Source organism: Choristoneura fumiferana, chromosome 17 (genome assembly GCF_025370935.1).
Source record: "Choristoneura fumiferana chromosome 17, NRCan_CFum_1, whole genome shotgun sequence".
Taxonomy (NCBI): domain Eukaryota; kingdom Metazoa; phylum Arthropoda; class Insecta; order Lepidoptera; family Tortricidae; genus Choristoneura; species Choristoneura fumiferana.
Window position 1 is genome coordinate 7,425,608 of NC_133488.1, and position 20,559 is coordinate 7,446,166.

The following is a 20,559-nucleotide window of genomic DNA, read 5'->3' on the forward strand; positions in this document are numbered from 1 at the left end:
AGTTATTTGAAAATGTAAAAAAACAAAAGTAGCCCAGCTTAGTTATGCGAGTAGAATCGAATCTTGAATTTAAGCCCCATGACCCCAGACACCGTGTATACAGGATTGGAACGCATTTGAGAAAACCAGGATTGAATCTAGGTCTTCGACAATCCGGGGTGCATGCGGTGTATAGGTAATATATTCAAGGGAAATAATTCTTAACAAGGGAAAATCATATAATTAAATACAAAATCCAGAAAATGACTACCTATCTGAAGTTTGAAAGAGATACGAATACGAGAAACTAAAATGATACAAGTGTCGAGAAAGTTTTACAGAGTACAGCACTCAATTCCTTTTAATATCTCATTATGAACTACAAATACCGCATCATTTATTAAATTTTAGATTTTACCATACAAGTAAGGCTTATATTCAAAGATAACTACCATATTACAATGAGATTGAATTTTAAACTAGCCTCTCTTATTTTCTATAGTAGACACACACAATGGATAGGTACATAAGTATTCGAATACAAAATCAAAGAGAGGGATAGGCAAAATACCACAAGGCCATAATAAAATGGATTGGAAATACTCTCCATACTATAGGCTATGGTCCCTTAACAAGACACGATGGATAAAACACGTTCAGCTGAGTCTTTGTGACGCTGTAAGTTATCCCACGATTCCTAAGACGCACACACCATCACAAAATGAAACACTTTTAAGAGTCATTAGAGGTCCAGTGCAAAGTTACTAAAGTCGTATCTCATGGACTTTGTGCGGGACTCGGCCAGGGTGGCCGGACTTTTTCCAGGACATATTTGAGCTGGAAACTGGTGTGAAAATGCTACAGGTACTCATCTATCTGGTCATAGTCTTCGTCTGGGGGCGAGGGGCCAGAGACGGAGAGGATGGGGAGACCGAAGTGCTTGACGGTCTCAACACTGCCCGTGTCATCAGACTTGGCCTCCTCGCTGATCGTCTCCTCGCGAGGCGTTTTGGCCTTGCACAGTCGTTCTGACGAGTCACTCATTGTTGTAAGCGGGATGTTGTCAGCGGACCTGTAACTGACAAGTATTGAAGAATACCTTCCTTTTCTAGTTAGTTTTTGAGTTAAGATGATCGAATTTGAACAGCGTTAACAACCTAACTCCGCCATACCTTCGGGTAACCATAAGAACAGCTGGCGCGGTAGAAGCGGCCAAAAATAAGAAATTAGAGAATTATCAGGAACTTGTTGCGACATACAAGTTTTTTCTGCCGGCTTTGGGAGCCTAGGTTCATGGAATTGTAGTGCACGTAGACTCATCAAAGATTGCAGAAAGACCTAATCCACAACTAAGGAGCAAAGGGCCGGAAATTGTGTGTCTCAACGAATTATCATGACTGACATCTCGTTAATAGTTACAGTTAGTTTATTTATATATTGCTATCTTTATCTATTATAAATGTGTATTATAATATGTATGGTTATGTATGTATATTTATATTTATTATTGCTCTCATTTGCTGTAAATTGCACCACTTACTGAAATCTATTTCTTAGGTACCTCTTTCTCTTGAAAAAAGTTGTCTCTAATAGATTGCTCTTCAGCAATAAGGCTGCTTATTGCTTCCTTTTAATGTAATTTTCTGTCTATATACCTGTTTTCTGTGTTAATTCCTATGATAATGTGATGTTCAATAAAGAGTCATGCTATTGTATTGTACTTACTGCAGTGTTCATATCAAATCCGATATATACTCACCTCGCTTTTCTACAGAGTGTGGACTGCGATCCGTGCCTCCTCAGGAACTCGCCAGCATCAAAGCCAGCAAAGCCAGCAGGTTCGGCGGACACGAAGATCGCCGAGTTGACCCGAGGTCGGTTGCAACGCGCCAATAGACGCTCTTCGCACTCCAAGCTCTGGGTGTGGGTGTGCGACCAACGCATGTGCTGGAATCAATATGGAAGGTATAGCTTGCGCGTTGGTAGCTCATAGTGGTCTGTCTCTATAATATACTGAGCGGCAGCAAAATCTGGTCCTGAAATGTATGCAGTAATAGGTAATTTTGTATGTAGTGAGTGGGCCAAATTTTGGGCCGCTGAGTATTCTTAAACTTTGTTAGACCTAGTTCGAATGACGTAAATACATAATGTCTAAATTGTTAGAGGATTTCAACAGGTTATAGGGTTAATTTGGTTGAGTAGGTACCCCTGTTAAGTAAGATTAAGGTTTTTTCACCAGAATGCTTGATTTAAGGAGTACCTAGTTACACCTTTAACTTGATACAATTTGAACATGGATCAATGTATGAAAATATTTGTCAGCCGCAATAAAAAATCCTAAGAAACATTTACGGCGGCATTATAGTTAAACTAACCCAATCATCTGCTGAAATATTTCACATGATTTGAAGACACCTTGTTTTACTGGTAATAATAATCCAGTCTCAACTTTTTTTACATAACAACACAAGCTAGAACGAAGTTTCCTTTTTTAATTCGACGTTGCAATTGCATTAAAACAAAGGTAACATTTTTGCATGGATTGATTGTGCTGTGCATGATAGTTATAATAATTTTCTTCAGTATTTAAATGATATATCTACTACAAAACATCACATGATATCAAAATCAGTAAAACCTGCGAAATATCTTGCTTAAGATAACAATGCTTTACTACGAAAGTCAGAATAATGAAATAACAGAGGGATTATTACAATTATTAGCTTTGCTAACCGACGGACGTCAAACAGAAAGTTCTGAAGTTACCCGCATACGCTTTGCCTGAATTTTGAATTGCAAACTTGTAATTGTTTCTCTGATATACAGATTGTCCTTTAAAGTTTCTGAAAACTTCAAGTTGTTTAACGGCAATGTTGTGATGAAGAGTGACACAATGCATTTTTCATGATTTAAAGTCGGGTTTTTTTCCGCGTACCTTGATTTTAGAGAATATTTCGGCACAGTTGTATGCGCCTTTATAAAGAGACGACTGGAGAAATGCTTCATCACAAAGGTCATACGCTCGTCTTGTTAGAGAAGTAACAACCGAATTTAACTGTCGCGGGTGGTGATGTGATCGGTATCGATTTGTGAGAGTTGAAGCTATCGAAATTACAAAATACTCAAAATTTTATCGAGAAAATGGTTTTAAGTTGTCAAGTACCTACGTGGTCATGGGCACCAGTGCCAAACATAGTGAAACTTGATCGTGTTCGTGATAATACGAAAAAAGTGAGTGATATTGTGAGTGTATTTTGCCGTGACTTTAAAGCTAGTTCAAGTTCCAGTAGGTAGTAGCTAAGAAGGCAACTTGTTAGGAAGAGAGGTAGATCGGTTACGTCCGATTTATTTTTCTGACTGACAGTTATACCAGCATACCCGCAATTCTCCAGTCGTCTCGTAATCATAGCGCATGCAACTGAGCCGAAATATCGAGCTTCTCTAAAATCAAGGTACGCGGAACAATACCCGAATTTAAATCATGAAATTAGTAATGACCGCGATAGTTTAACGCATTGTAATGTATTTTTCTTTTTTAGGGTTCCATGCCAATGCGTGAAATTTTCACAGATTATGTATTACAGATTAGGTATACCGTAGGCGACAGGCTAGCAACCTGTCATACTTAAAACCTAAAATTGCTAAAAGTGGCTCCGAAGCGGTAACGGTTCGTGTTCTGCCTACCCTATTTGGAAATACAGGCGTGATGTTTGTGTGTGTGTGTGTGTGTGTGTGTGTGTGTGTGTGTGTGTGTGTGTGTGTGTGTGTGTGTGTGTGTGTGCGTGTGTGTGTACAGCTAATACTTAAAGCAGAATAAAATAAATATTTAAGGGGGGCTCCCATAACAAAGGTGAGTTTTTTGCTCGATATTAATAACGGCAACCGGTAGACGCTTGAAATATTCACAAAATATTTAGTTGTATAATCAATTTAAAAATAATTATATATTTATTTATTCCCATACAACACACTTGTTTTTTTGCCTTTTTTGCTAATGTCTAATTAATGTTGTATACATAATAGTACGGAACCTTTCGTGCGCGAGTCCACCTCGCACTTGGCCGGTTTTTTCTAACGTTTTGATTATAATTATACGATAGTTTACGCATTTTAGTACTAGGTATATTTATAACACTAAAATTGTATTAGGTACATATTATTTCATTAAATAATATTATGCTTAGACGAGTGGAATAAAAAAGAGAGGCATTTGCCCTGCATTGGGGCACATTATAAGCTATTAAATATATAATATATAATAATAGTTGATATATTATATTATTATATTTATATTATATATATAATAATTGTTTATTTCCTTTAACAGAAGTTCTTGTCGAGATAACAACGTTGAGACCCCCTTTTAAGTTTTGAACTTGTGTCAGGGGGCCTCGCTCTTCTAAAACTAGATAATTTACAAGCCAGGAAAATTACAATTTGTACCAGATATTAATATTTAGTAATTAATATGTAGGTAACCTTGTTAGGTTACCTAAATATTAATTAAAAATTACTTCAAAATAATATCGATCATCAAATAATTATATTGGGTTTCAGAATAATAAAAGTGTCGTTCAAATTGAATCACCAAACAATATAAAAATGATTACCTAAAAATTAATTTTTGATCACTGAATAATAATATTTATTATCAAATTACGTGGCAGTCATGCGGTTGTCCCTTTCTCTGGCTTTTACGTTTCGTATTAGTATGATAGTGATGATGATGGATTGATGGATGGATGGGGATTAAATGGAGTAATTTGAATAAATTTAAAATAGCGAAGTTTCATGCTGTCAGTATTAGCAAAAAATGGTCGGTTCTGGCACTTCGCTGGCCGCTACCGCGGCACGCTCGCTTCGCTAGCTCGGCTCGCGCGCTGAAGGTCGCGGTACTACCTAACACTCCTTCTCGCTTCGCTCGTCGTCGTACCTAACCAGACCTGTAGTAGAATAGATAGAAGCATTTCATTAAGGAACAGATCTATTTATTAGGTGACAGATATACTATTTTGGTGATTGAACTTTGATGATCAAACTAGATACAGGTTTACATTATTTTGATGACTCAAACTTAGAGACAGTTTTGATTAATATGATGACTAATATATTTATTAGGGAGATATTATAAGTAGGGTTTTGCCGATTAGTGACACATCTATAATTAGGTGACGGAAAATATAGTTCCCATTAATATTCACCCCTTCGGATTATAATGTCCTTAAACAGATTAAACCCCATGTTTTAGTGTCTTTCATTCATGAAATCAATTGCTTCAAACATATTATTTAAATTACAGTACATCAAATAGGTATTTCATTTTGCTGTCGCGATATGAATTGCTATATATTCCGCAGTTCACTTCAGAAGTATTTTTTGCTTCGCGTGTTGCTAGAGTGTCATCCACATGTCAGGCGTGCCGCGAAGCGCATTGTGACAGCGACATATTGGAACTACTCCAACCATGAAAACGTAAACATTTTACTAAGCTTTGTAGTCTGAGATCCCTTCGTTAATATTTATAAATTTGTAATATTTTGGATATGTAAGTTTATTTTATTTAACACTAGTATTTACTTATTACTTTAATCGGGAAAGCCAAAAGATGTGTGTGGAATGTGGAATTAAAAATCAGCAATTTTACTGAATTCTTTGGGAATTTCCAAAATTTCATCGTGGTATTCATTTACATTGTATAAAACACTTGAAAATATCGGAATAAATAGTAGTCTTTTGTTGTCTTTCTACTTTGGATACACACTGTAACTTTAACCATATTAGTAGTATTGGGTAAAAATAACCCGTCCAGGGCGAATTCAAACCAAAGAGATATGGAAGTACCTCATAAAATGTTGTGAGCAATAAACTTTACCGTAATTAATTTTAATTTATGCCACCCCACTCATAACGCATATTGCATATTATTTATGTCTTCTTAAATAGCAAACACCTAGTTGAAATCGGATATTGTAATGGTTTAGGATTTATTTTCGTACATACATAACCCAGGGCCGAAAAAGTGCATAGTTTCATAACTCAAGTTACATTTTGAGCAGTTAATAAAATAATGTCCTTCCTTAGCCTGCTAAACCCTTTTAGACGATTAGGATCTTACACTATAATACTCCAAAAGCATATTCTAAAGTATTACGAGTAGAAGTTCGTTTCTGCGTGACGAAGCGCCTGCGCCCTCAATCTCTGATAGAACTGTCATTGACAAGCACGCGATTCGTGTATTAGGTTTATAAGGAAACAAGTTTGCTCCGTTTTGGTATCTTTCCTGAAAATACGTCGATATTAGCATAAAAAGTGTTGTCATAAATCCTTTTTTAAAATGTTGAGATAAAAAATATATTATATCATACTTTCTCCAAAATCCAGAACCTCAACTACTTACACAACTTTTGAAAGTGTTTTCTTCTGAAAATACAGTTCGAAATTAGCGAAGCTCATACATATTATCTTCCTACAAAATGACTTCAATTTACATAAGTCTGTACTGTTTAAGTATTATACTCGTATAGTATAGAAAAGGGTAATCATCATCTTCATTATCATCATCATCTACATGTAAATACATACGACAGAATTATAAATTGCATCTGGCAGCATTGGATCTAAGTATATTTATATGTCTCGGATATGACAAATTCAGGAATAGTCAAATGCCCTGTTGTGATGTTCTAGCGCAATTTTGATTTTACACCTTTGAGCATTCCTTGGCAAATTATATATCCTATTTCCTTTGATAAGTCAAATATCAAAGTTGTACATAAAGACAAATCATGTTTAACTAACCCAAGCTTTGAGTTTATTTAAGGGTGCGTTTAAATAGGTAGTTCCTTGTTTTACTTTCCCATTAAAGCTGTAATAACGTGAGTTAGAATGGTACAGTCGCAAGTTAAACTGACCGTGTAACATTACACTTACCCTGCGCAATCTGTTGTAATCGTTAAGTTTTACGATAATCTCCTCCTTTCATTTACTTTTTGCTGATTTCATTATTAATTTTTAACTGCAAAATGCAGAATTATGTAGATGTATTAAAGTATAATGTAGTAGCTATTATGTTCATGATTTATTTTTATTTTAAGGCATACCAGTACTCACGTCTTAGTACGAAATGAAAATCTTCGTAAGTTGTTTAATCTAAATACTACAAAAGAGTCAAGCTGTAACCGCAAAATGTCCAAAATGATAAGGTACAAAAAATCGTCTACAAAATACGATACCTGAATTCCACGCGTGCTTGTATTCAAATAGTGAATACGTGACCCAACTATGTAATTCAGTGGTCGTTCACGCACAGAACAATGAATGTACAGCGAATTTGTTAATTTTAAAGAACAAACTAGTTAAGTTTTAAAAGTCTATAGTCTTACAAGGAACCCCTATAGTTTCGCCATGTCCGTCCAACGTCCGTTTATCCGCGGCTTATCTTAGAACTGTTAGTGATTGAAAGTTGTCATTTTGTATGAGCTTGGCCAGGCTCTATTATTAATTACGTGAAATAATATTATAAATGCGAAAGTGTGATTGTATGTTTGTCCGCCTTTCACGTCGTAACGGAGCGAAAGATCGACGTGATTTTTGGCATAGAGATTGTTTATGGGCCAGAGAGTGACATAGGCTACTTTTTATCCCGGAAAAATGCACAGTTCCCAAGGGAACGTCGCGCGATAACCGAATTCCACGCGGGCGAAGCCGCGGGCAAAAGCTAATAATAAATAAGTAGACATTGCAAACAAATCTTGTCGAACTGTCATACCTACTCAATTATTGATTATCACCTATACCTACCGGAGTATTAGTGTAAATTTTTGAAACAATATTTTTTTTTATTCGAACGTCACGCTGAACTAATTAATTGTTTATCTACATCCAAATCATAAGTCCTCTATAATGCGTTCAAAAACCGTTGGCAATGACCAGCATAAAACAACCGATTTTACTATGACAACATTCTTGTCTGTGGTAGTAGGTAAAAGCAGTAACGTGGGTACTGTTCATTACAGTACTCGTACCTATCAAGTACTGTATTTTTTTTCGTTTTTTTTACTGTATCATGGCGATCTGTTGAGCTCAACAATAAGCCACTACTCTGTCCGATATCTTGTATTTGTTCGTGTTCTATAGCTCGGTGAGACACTTCACATCTGGGTATCTTGAGAAAAAAACATTCGTTACAGAGATTTTTTACTTGCCCCCATTACTGATGTCATTATATTTGCGTTTTTTTAATGTGTTGTTTTTTAAAGTTTATAAAAAATATTACTTAATTTATCTGTTTTAATTTATTTATTACGTAACAGTTGCATAAACTACTATTATTATTGTGGCACACGGAGTGACCTAGCTTAAATAATAAGCTGCGCATAGCTTTCATGTCGTCGTCGTTCACAATTTTATTGAAATCAACCCTTTTGATCCCGGACGCAGAAAGCATTGATATAGATTGCTACTACATAACAAATGATGATTTGGTTCGAAACCTACGTGATTTGTTGTTATTTGTAAACTTTGTTTTTCTTACCCTGATTGGGATAGCTTCACACTAAATATTTAATATATTTGTTAAGTATATTTGTTCTAAAAATATAAGACTATGGCTAAGTTAATATCATTGGCCATCATCATAGACAGTCGTCAGCATAAAATGCCACAATGACCGAGTTTGCGCCACTTGCATCCATCAGGGTCTTTAATTGGCCAGAATTATCATTGACTAATGCCCATGGCACACCCGATTAGTTACTGCTCTTCCCATCAAACGGATGCAGAAAGGAATTGCATTTCTTGGGCACATGAAGGGTTATTCGATCAAACTATGCTTGTTTAACATCATCGTGGTTTAATGTTTGCAAATGTGAGAATCTAATTGCTGTAAGTGGAAGTGTATTGCCAAGTTCCTCAGTGACGTGCCTCGTTATACAGTCGTAAAGGAAAATACGACCTTTTTATGGCCTACCGCTATGAGTGCAAAACGGCGTGAACATTAAAAAAGCTCGTCGTGTGCGGATTCTGATTCGGCCAGCGTTTCATACGAGGTTGCGTGCGATAGACTTATGTGTGTTTAACACGAATGTTGTTAGCGAATACGAGGTTTAAAGGTTTAAAGGTAAGAGGTTTATTTAGCTTTATAATTTAGAACAAACCAATATGAAGGGTCCACGGAAAGAACATGCCTAGTCACCTTTTTTTAAAATTGAGATTTTAATCTCAAAATGTAGAGCTCACAAAGTTCTATGACTTACCATTGAATTAAATAATCTGAAAACAATATTAAATCTATTTTTTTATCTTTTAAATAAATGGTAACCATAGTAATTGTTCGTGATGACTAACATTCAAAGCGCTATAGCTCAAAAAGTTGCTTAGGTGACTAGACACGTTCATTCCGTGGACCCTTCATTATGTTTTATTTCATTAAATATTTGATCGTGTTTTGTTTTTACATCGAGTACCGGGTACCTAAAAAAAACCAGCGTAATATTGGTTACTGAAATGATTATTTTAAAATTATTCCTATTGTATTGCTAAAAAAACAAAGGTTCAAAAAATGTTAACTTTCAGTAGGTAACCGTTTTCGTTTGCTTACAATTACCAAAAAAAAATTTATCTTTAATGTTTATTTTGTTGGCGTCATAATACACATCTATTTTATGTGTAAGACCTACGTATTTACTTTCTTTTATTGTGTCATTATCAAAAATTACAATTAAACTCATATTTATTTCCAATCATTGAACAACGCGATAAAAACAATAATGATAAAGATAAAGCGCGTCAAAGTTTGGGACGGTGGTGGTGCTGATGTTGACGTCACTTCTACGTAAAACATATATACATAAGTTTGATTTCACACGGAATCGCAACGCGCTAAATTTTCAAAATTAAAAAAGAAACGTGTCCAATACTTCTCGATAATGTAACTAAAGGATGAAGGAAGCTTAAAGTCATTCAAAGGGCTATGGAGAGGTCTATGCTTGGGGTTTCTCTGCGGGATAGAATCAGATATGATGATATCCGCAGTAGAACTAAGGTTACCGACATAGCCAGAAGAATTGCGAAACTGATGTGGCAGTGGGCGGGCACATTGCTCGCAGGACTGATGGCCGATGGGGTCAGAAGGTTCTCGAATGGCGTCCGCGGACCGGGAGACGAGCTGTCGATAGGCCTCCAACAAGATGGAGCGACGACCTGGTTAAGATCGCGGGATCGCGGTGGATGCGGAAAGCACAAACCCGGTCTGAGTGGAGAGCCTTGGGGGAGGCCTAATGTCCAGCAGTGGACGTCTTTCGGCTGACATGATGGTGATGAATGTAGTTATTATATTTATTATATTTTTTATGAATCTAGGCAATTGAACAAATGTTGCTCGTTGAAACTTAAAAAAAAAGTGTAGGACATTCTTTGTCGTTATTAACAGGTTTGAAATGTTAAAAGGTTAAAACAAATGTAACAAAAAATACTTTTTTAAGATTTTTTTTATAAATAATAAGATTTTTCGATCACTGTATGGGCTTTACGCGTCAGAGGTGTCTTACCAACTACAACCAATTGGCTTAAAATTGTAATCACTGGTAAACGCCAACCGTGACGTATTATTATGGTGCCATTTATTGCAACTATCAGAATTTCTGATTCAAAAGTCAACGACTCCTACGTTTCAAATTAGTTGAAAAGTGTTGAAATGTAACGATGCGGGTCAAATCCCATCTGATGATCCAAAAATCTATTTCATTTAAAAAGAAACTCATTTTCTTTCAGCATTTCATCAACAAAAATAAATATTGTAAAAAAAAATTATATGTAATTAACTTTTTTTTATACCTACCTACAGCTGAAACTGAAAAAAAAAACAAAATTTTCAATGTACCTATCAAACTTCCAACAAGCAAATAATTGGCTGATTAAAATTTTTTTGAAGAGGTATATTTTTTATATAAAACGAAAGAGCTGTCGGTCTTCCCTCTTTATCTACTAAAACTACAAAACTTAAAAAAAAAACTTGTATCTCTTCAAACAAACATTACTTATTGTTAGCCAATTATTATTGCGTTTATTCTATAGACATCTGGATACAAACCATTTTTTTTTCTTTTTGGTTGAAGATGAATTTCTAAGCTTACTTATTTATTTCAGCTGTTTAAAAATTTAAAATAACACACGGAATAGATTGTAACCAAAGGGACACTCCTGTACATAGTGTACAGATCATCAAGAACTTTGGTTCCATACTCATTTTGAGTGCAAATTACAGTGAAGGTGCCGGGAAGTGAGAGTCTCCGCCTGTGATTGGATGCTTCGTGACCGGAAAGCCAGTTCCTTTCATATGGAAGTGCGTAAACAAGTAGCAATACGTGAATAAAACGCGAACACATTGGTGCTTGATGGGCAACGAGTTTGCTATATCAAGTTTAAAACTGAAAAAAGAAATTGACGCAGGGGTTTGGTGGCGTCAAATTCTCAACGGTTTTAAAAATGATCGCGAATCCTCGTCGAAATTCTGCATGGTCGCTGTGTTCTTTGTGTACGAGCGTGCGTAAAACAGCGTACGTGATCACGTTGTAAGCGTGTGGCTTACTTGGTGGTCGCAACCGGAACACTGGCATTGGCAGTGGGAGCAAGCCCGCGGTTTGCCGCGGGCGGGGCTGCGCTAGCTGCCTTGGATTTGCTCATCGGGCGCTGCGTGGAGCAATGCAAACTGACACCCGCAGTCGCGGGCGCTCCGCCGCGGATATTGGAAGCATCGATCCAGGAGGCAGCACACGTCCTGCGCACCACACCATTTAAGCAACACGGACAGCCACGGCCGAGGTTCTGTGTGTCCCTACAGAACATTCCAATTTCAAATGCCTTTTCGAAGTTATTATCTAGCTACTTTTGGATAGCGTTTCTAAAGCATGTACGGGGTAATATTACGACCCACGAGGTCAAGTCGGTTAGAGACGGGGTCTACTGAGGATATTAAATTTAGAAGCGAAATGAAATTTGGTATTGCTTTCGGATTTGGAAAATACATAGATGCTTTTAATTTTAAGATAAAATAAACATTTATAAAGCGTTGTCATTACTTGCCTAATACCATAATACTTAGTGCTTTACATGATTGGTTGTCCACAGGAGGCTCGTGCTAAAAATGAAACCTGACACAACTTTGTTCAAACATTATTTACATAAACAGCGTCAATGGTAGATAATTGTGTTGATTTTTGTATTGAAATTAAATACAGGTTCTCATAAAAGTTGTTCCAAGTGGAGCGACTGCATCGAGCTAGGGTGAATAAGCTGTGAAGGTTGGTCACATGGTAATTATGTAATTGTACCTTTAATGGGAGGTACGTCGAGTCAACAATTAAATGTCACGCCACCAATTATTCGTACATGGAGTAATAACTAAATATAATTTCCAAAATTGATATAGACACGAAGCAGTTAGCTTAATGACGGGCGGTTGTGCGTAAAAAGAAAGTTTTGCGCGTCTTTTAACTAAATCAAAAATATACAATTATGTACCACGGAATAGTAGGTACTGATACTGCAGTTTAATGATAGCAACACGAGCTAAAATAAAAAGTTCTGTAACTGAAGAAGAATATCAGATGCTAACGCACATAAACTTTTAGGTTTTCGTGCTATAAATATATGATACCACCTACAGAAATCTGGTGGTACAGAATCCTTCGTGTGCGATCCCAACTTGCACTTCACCAGTTTTTAACAATTGAATTTCAATGGCGAATAAAAAACATTCCTCAACAATAAATGAAATTGTTAGATAAAACTGTCACTAAACTAACAAAAGCACACCGGCGTTCAAGTGTATTAACAACGATACTATTACGCAGAGATACCTACCAATTGAGCATCGAGAAATAAAAGAGAGATATAGGTAATTCCTTTACGGATTAAGCGAACAACAACAAAGTGAAGCGAACTCCTCGAATGTGATTATCGGCCCGTAAATTTGGTATCCGACGCGTTTCGCCTTTTGATACACTATAGCTCTCGTGTTTCTATTGTTGTTCAATTATTTGTTTTCTTTGAAGGAAATTAATCTCTTTTGTTCTTTATTTCTCTGAACGGTGGATTATTTTGATCTGATGCGCATTTGAAGATGACAGAGGCAACTTTTAAACGGCATTAATTACTAATTGTGTAAAACATTGTAGATATCTTGATACTCGTAAAGATTTTGAGATTGAGATTGAGATAAACTCTTTTTTTTAAGATTTAAACACCTAGCTGATATATCTGTTGTATTTCAAAAGCACTGTGTTAATACTTTTGTTGATTAATTTCAAGATTATGTAAAGTTACATTGTAATACGATGTGTTTACAACGTTATTATTTAAACGTACAATTATGATAAACGCTAGCGTGACTGCAGCTAGGGAGGCTTCTTTGGGCTTAACAATACAGTGTTTGGGCAGCCAAGCGTGAAAGATACACATACATCCTGTTAAGCGTCACAAGTGCTTATATTTACTTTGTTCTAAAATTAATATGGCTAGGCTGAAGTGTGAAACAAAAATTAATTTTTCTAAATATTTATTTTCACGAAATCTTAAGTTAATCAACTTACTTATATAAAGTAGCTATAATGATAGTGATGGCGTTAACTAAACTAAAACGTGCCGTATTCAAATTACTTACGAGCAACGTGGGTCTAAAAAATTTAAAAAGTGATGGAAGTTAAAATAGCTACCTAGTTTAAATAACACTGTTTAAGTCATATTTTCCTGTGATATTTGTCGTGACGGTTCTTTCTTTAATATAAGAACTAAGTTTATGAAGACATGCCATTCGATCTAAGCCCTGATTGTCGATATCTATATTCATTTCGATATTTCATACTCACATAAGCAATAATGATCAGACTTTAAAAATAATTTGTAATGAAACCTAATAAAAATAGCAACTAGTAAAAACAGCTTCAACTTTACAGATTTTAAAATAATGTACATAGTATATTATATCAAATATACCTTTTAAATAAGTTAAATCCTGAAAAAGATAAAAATATAAAAGAAAATTGGGAAAACTAGCGTGTTTAAATGTAACATACATTTAAATAACAAAGCTTTGTAGCGTCTGTGGATTAGAATTTTTAATTAATTAAAAGGCGAAAAATTCTTTTTGTTTCACTTGGTAAGTAATTATAACTTTCGGTGTTAGGACCAGTACACACAGACGTACTGTATTTCAACTGCAACTTAACTGCAACTGCTGAATGTCCATGCACTTTATTATCATTTAATGAGGGCTATCGCGTATGAATTCGCCACTAGAGGCGCTAGTGTAGCGTGAGGTCTCCGAAATGTCAAATCTCATAGTTTTTGGGTGAGCTACGCGGGTTTATTTATAATTAGAATAATCTTGTGAATAATTTGCAATATCTGAAATTAATTATGGCAAATGTGCGTTCTGGGGCAATGAATGTCTGTGTTTTGAGACAGTTTTGTCTTTCGGAAACCTTTGTCCTCCCTTTTTTCCGAACAAAACGGGGACTATGCAACACTGTGGCATGCTCGATATTTTTATGGTACGGTTTTAATGTGTATTAAATATGATTTTAATCTAAACTTTGTTTTCACGCCCGTAATAACAGACTTTGAAAGCCATACTTAAAAAACCTCACGCAACAGTGCGCCATCTAGTGAGACAAAAAACGATAGCCCTCATTGCAATCAGCGTGTTGTTTGGTTGCAGTAGACTAGTGCGACTGCACATAGAACTGCAATGGAATGCGTATTAGCAGTCAGCAGTTGGCAGTTACGTTGCAGTTGAAATGCAGTACGTCTGTATTGGCTCTAAATAAAAAAAACTGGAATGAACTTTGCCTGCCTGCCTGCAGTATTCCCGGACCGATATAACCTTCAAGCTTTCAAAGAAAGAGCGTACTCCTGACTAAAAGGCCGGCAACGCACTTGTGACTCTTCTGGTATTGCAGGTGTCCATGGGTGACGGTAATCGTTTACCATCAGGCGATCCGTTTGCTCGTTTGCGATCCGTTTATGGTATAGGAGCCATAAAAAATAACTATGTGTTTGTGTACCTCTTATACTTACACATAGTATGATGTTTGCTGAGTCTAATTTACTACCTACCAAATGCCAAGGTGTTTTCTGCCTCTTTTGGTATAATACATAATCTTGACGTCATGATAAAGCTAATTGCGCCACTGTCTGTGGCCAGTCACATCCAGACGATTAGCGATTCTATTCTTGGAGTACGCATTGAGAGATAAATATAATATTGTGCTTTATAATATAATTTTTACTACACTAGGTATGCGTGGATTCAGTTTTACATCATAAGAAATTAGTGTTCGTAACTAAGTTAGGGAATTAATATGCTAGACAATTTAATACACTTCTTAGCTCATTCTTTGAAATCAGCATTACATAACGTAATTTGAAATGTTCATACTTTTTTCAAACTCATAAAGACAAAGTATAAACAACTTGTCACTCTATGACACGAACTTTACGAAATTGCTAAAATAGGTAGGTTCCTTGTTTTTTTTTTTACTTTTTCAACTCCCATGTTTGCGCCATAATTGAAAAAAAAAGGTAAAACTGGATCGACTAAAACTCCACCTTATTATCAAACCTGCTCACAAAACTTCACGAGAATCGGTTGGGGATTGAGACTCAAACTGAACAATATTAGTTCGACTTTTAAACATAATAGAGTCTTTGAATTTTCCTTTTTTTTCATACAAATTAAATACTGCTATCAATGTACGCCATCCTAAAACACAACTGACGTCACCTGTCACGCTACAAACATCAAAAATTTCGCTTTACATTGCTTCTTCGAATAAACTTAAAAGTGTAATAAAACTTAAAAAACTAATTATTATTAAAAGTCGCTAAACTAATGTTGTTTAGTTTGAGGAGCATGATTTATTTTTAATTATTTGCTCATATTACAGGCCACACCGGTATATAAGTGTGTTTATCCGTTGCCTAGTGTCCACAGCACAAGCTTTGCTTAGTTTGAGATTAGGTCAATTGGTGTCAAGTGTCCCATGATATTTATTTTTATTTTATTAAGGCATTTAATATAGGTACTTTTTGTCAACAAACATTTTACAAGCCCATCATGAATAAAATAAAGGCACTGTTACACATGCTACTTAATAGCATCAAAGTCAAAGTCAAAAGTCAAAATATCTTTATTTAATTTAGGCTATAACAAGCACTTTATGAATGTAAAAAAAATCTACCACCGGTTCGGAAAAACCTCTGTTGAGAAGAATCCGGCAAGAAACTCAACGAGGTATTTTTTTTTAAACAGATTTACAATATTTTTAAAATGCATGATATGTATACCTACATCACAAGTATTTAACACAACTTTATTTTTAACACAGAAGGTTCGCTATTTGAAGGGATCGCTAATGCGGATCGGAATTATTTCCAAATATCCCTGTCCATGATATAATCATTAACTCTATAATACGTCTTTGATATTAATGTCTTCTTGACAATAGATCTGAATTTTGTATCCGTTTCATTTATAATATTTTTTGGAATTGTATTATAAAAACGTATCCAATTTCCCAGAAACGACTTTTTGGTTTTAGCCAGTCTGTAAGATGGAACTTTAAGCTTCCCTGTGTTTCTAGTAGACGTTAGTGGGAAAATCACATATGTTCTTCCTAACATACATGCATATTTCAAAAACATAAAGCGACGGCAGGGTTAGGATACCTGTTTCCTTAAAAAAATATCTTAAAGATTCACGCGTCTTCAAATTATAAATTGCTCTCTTTTGTAAGATAAAAATTGACTCAATGTCTGCAGCAGATCCCCATAAAATAAGTTCGTTCGCAATAATGCTATTAAAGTAAGCAAAATACACCAACCGTGCCGTCGCCACATCGTTAGCTGCCGTATTTTCCTTTTTATGCTTATAAGCATGCTTATGAGCACGGTAGTAATCAGCATGTTCAAGAGTTGTTTACATTTGCAAGCAACAAGCATGCTATTACGAGTATGAGCATGACTAAAGCAAGCATTCCCTATACAAATGCTACTTGCTAGCATACCTACTCTCTGCCAGTTAAAACCTTCATTATGAAAAACCAAGTAAGTTATCCGCATTAGAGCTGAATACAGTCATCCTTTTGCATGCATTGCAATGGAATATTGTAACTTTGTTTCCGCCTCCGTAAAACTTACGCGGAGTTGTCACTGAGCTTTACTTACTATTAGTACTATGCTCCAGTACCGGTAACTAGCACGTGTATTAGCACCTTTAAGGTACTGTTCCTAGGATTTGCAAAACAAGCTAGTCTTTAAGTAGTAGTCGTTATTCTAAAAATACATTGTAAAAAGCAGCAAAAATCGAAGCGCTGTTCTGGTGTTCAAAATGATCTAAGCATGACTACTGCCAAGAGATAAGATAAGATGGCCACAATTACTTACCCACTTGGACTGCTGACTGTATTTGCACTACAAAATAGATAATATGAGCAAGGCCGTATAAATGCGATGGAGGTAGCACGATTATATAATTTATGTCACCAATTGTCCTTGTTACTACAAATAATACAGTCACCTTCAATTGTAACGCTGTCACCGCTACGTTCAACGACCGTTCTCAATCGCATTCATCATCTCTTTTCACCCTCATCTTATACCATGTGACAGAAAGAGGTGGTGAAAACGATACTGACTCCAATTTTGTTAGACTGTTTTCGCATACAAAATCTGTCATTTGATTGTGATCGCGAATGTCAGAAACGTTACACAATACGGCCTCTGTACACGCTCTGTAAACGCTCTACTGACATCAAATTTATAATCAGGTTTTAATCTAAACGAGTAAATTTTCCTAATTACTAAGGTGTGTAAGTATTGTGTGTGTGTGTGTAAGTATTGTGATAGTTAGTACATTGCTGATTGGAACGCCAACTGATATTAAAACTAAGATATTCTTTCTACGATACTGTTAATACTAATCTTGAAGTTCTGACAAAGTTTTAAAGTTAAATTATTCTGTAAATTAGAAGTTTCCTGAAACCAATAAAGGAAGAATATTAAATGAACTCTACATTCAATAATGGAACTGCTCAGCTGTATTTATTGTCAAAACTTGATTAATAAATAAGTTTGACATCAAACAATGAATGGGCTTTTTATTTAAACGCGCAACTAAAATACTAATTCATAAATATGCCCAAAACATAGTTTACATAAAACATACTTTATCTAAATATGATTTGAACATCGTATCGTGATACTTACCGCTATTAATTTTAAAGAACCTACTCTAAATTATTAGTTTGACTCATAATAGAAAGGAAAGAACAAAGATTGTAGAAAAAAAATATCTACGTAAATGTACGTTGGAAGCCAGCAATAAAAATTAACTTGATTTATATTAATAACAAACAAGTCGCTCGCCCCGGCTTCACACGGATGGATGCCTAATGAAAAAATATTTGAGCTCATTCACTTCTTGTACCACTTTTTGACCTAATTTTGAAGCCTTCCCGTACTGTTCCAAAAGTTTCTTTCTCATAAACCTTGCCCTGGCTAAGTATATATTATTACAAACCACAAAAAAATTAGGTATCCAAATAGGTGCAGCCGTTTAGAAGTTTAGTGTTGCGCTTGTATAAATTCGCCAACTGATTTTGATTTATATACCTACACAAAAAAGTAAACGCAATAATTGTTTCAAATTAACCATTTACAATGGTACCAAGACTGTGTCAAGTCATTTGCTTTTCATTACGTATTTCAATACAATTTCAGGATGCTCTGTAAACCGGAATATTTCCAACAGTAAACCGCCTTTGCGAATACTCCATTGTTATTACGTCGTAAACATAATGTTTTAGCATTTGTATACACAAACAGGATCGCTTCCATTAAATAAAGCAAAAGCCAACCGTTTTACTATCCCTTTTTAAAAGGTCGTAAATACCGCAAGGATTATTGGTTTTAGCATCTTTCCTGTATTCAGTATTCATTTATTTGCAGTGGGCGTAGGTAAATAATCCTATTTACAAAATTGTGCGTTAATCTATGCCAACTTTATACTAAGACAAAGACACCCGTAGTTTTTGCGTTATTTATTTTGCCAAGTCGGTCTTTTTGGATCTTGCTAGTTTGCGAGGCAACTTAAGTGCAAAACCGCCATTTTGTCTGTTGCGACCTACTTTGGAGTAAATTCGTTAATAGTTTCGTACAAAACAGCCCGTGGTATGTTAACATAATTATGTATACATGTATGGAACACAATAAATGACCATGGTTTTGTTACTTAATTGTTAAACATTTTAATTATAAAGCAGGCCCGAGCAAAGTGATATACAAAATGAAATGAGTAGTAAAAAAAAATCTTTATTTATGACCAGTCAATTTAGATAATTTCATGTTGCATGAGAGCTCGTGTACGGTAAACCAACAAAATCAATATAAACTATTGCACGCGAGTTTGATTATTTTCGATACCAGTTTGTATACGTTTGGTATCTTTGTATTTTTTTCTTTCCGATGAACTAATTACCTATTAAATAACATATGGCAAATGAAATAGTTTTTGGCGGCGTTTTTGGTGTCTAAAATGTATCTCAAAATACTCGAATGGAGTTAGAAAAATATTTCAAACCGTTATGAAAATGGCTTTAATCGCTATTTTTATTTTCCGAGTGCTTATTTCGTAAATTTGCGAACGTTCTTTCTTCGCTCAAAATAGGTCAGATTAGGTAAATGTCAGATTAGATAAACATGTTCTTTTATACTGCTTTCTTCAGCAGTTTGAGCTTTTAAGATTATTTAATTTTATTGTTTAGTCAAAGTATCATTCTTTTGTTTTATTATTTCACATTATTCATATTTTTTGGAGGTTTAGGTATTAATCAAACAACTTTGTTTCATTTTACGGTTTAATTCTATCTACTTAAAAATATTTAAGATTTAATTGACCGTCATAGTCACTGATAACGTATTAAAAATAGGTAGGTACCGCAATGTACTTTATCAATGTAATTGAACTATTTGTACTGACTTCTGGTTGTTTCAAAGTATAACAATTCTTTCGTCAGACCAAAATACCGCAAAATTTTTCGCTTCTGATCAAATTTTGAAACTATCAAAAATAAAGCTTTGTTGTGCCACTGGCACACAAATCCGGTTGAAACCACAAACAGCGCCACACGGAACATGATGAAAATTTCGTGCGAATTTACTGAAACGTGAACACTGAACAAACTGTTTCCATTTCATAGCCAAAAAATATCCAACAAACCTCAAAACCTTGGAGATAACGATCAACGTGTGTAAAATAGCTAAAGCTCATTTCATTATATCATTACACCTAGTCACGCAGGGAAACTATTATTTTATGTGAAAATTGTCTACGTTATAATATAGGTCTACGTCAGCGTTTAATACGGTATTTGGTTTCAAACTATTATTTATCGGCAAGATTTTTTCATGGTTTCACTCATGATATTTTCCAGTTTATAAATTTTAGTGACTCCTATACGGTACCTTGATTATATCACTTTACTCAGTTTCATGATATGCCTAGGAATTTCATGATCTGCCTAA

General features: G+C 35.2%; 1 protein-coding gene across 1 annotated transcript in view; it reads right to left on the reverse strand.

The window, feature by feature from the left end:
* Positions 1-673: 673 nt before the first annotated feature.
* LOC141436842 (uncharacterized) overlaps positions 674-20,559 on the reverse strand; it is a 225,280-nt gene continuing 205,394 nt past the window's right edge. Inside the window, exons 8-9 of the mRNA XM_074099920.1 lie at positions 1,739-1,926; positions 674-1,051 (exon numbers count right to left, since the gene is read on the reverse strand). Of these exons, the coding sequence (XP_073956021.1) occupies positions 838-1,051; positions 1,739-1,926 (402 nt within the window). The 3' untranslated portion in view covers positions 674-837. The remainder of the gene's footprint in view (positions 1,052-1,738; positions 1,927-20,559) is intronic.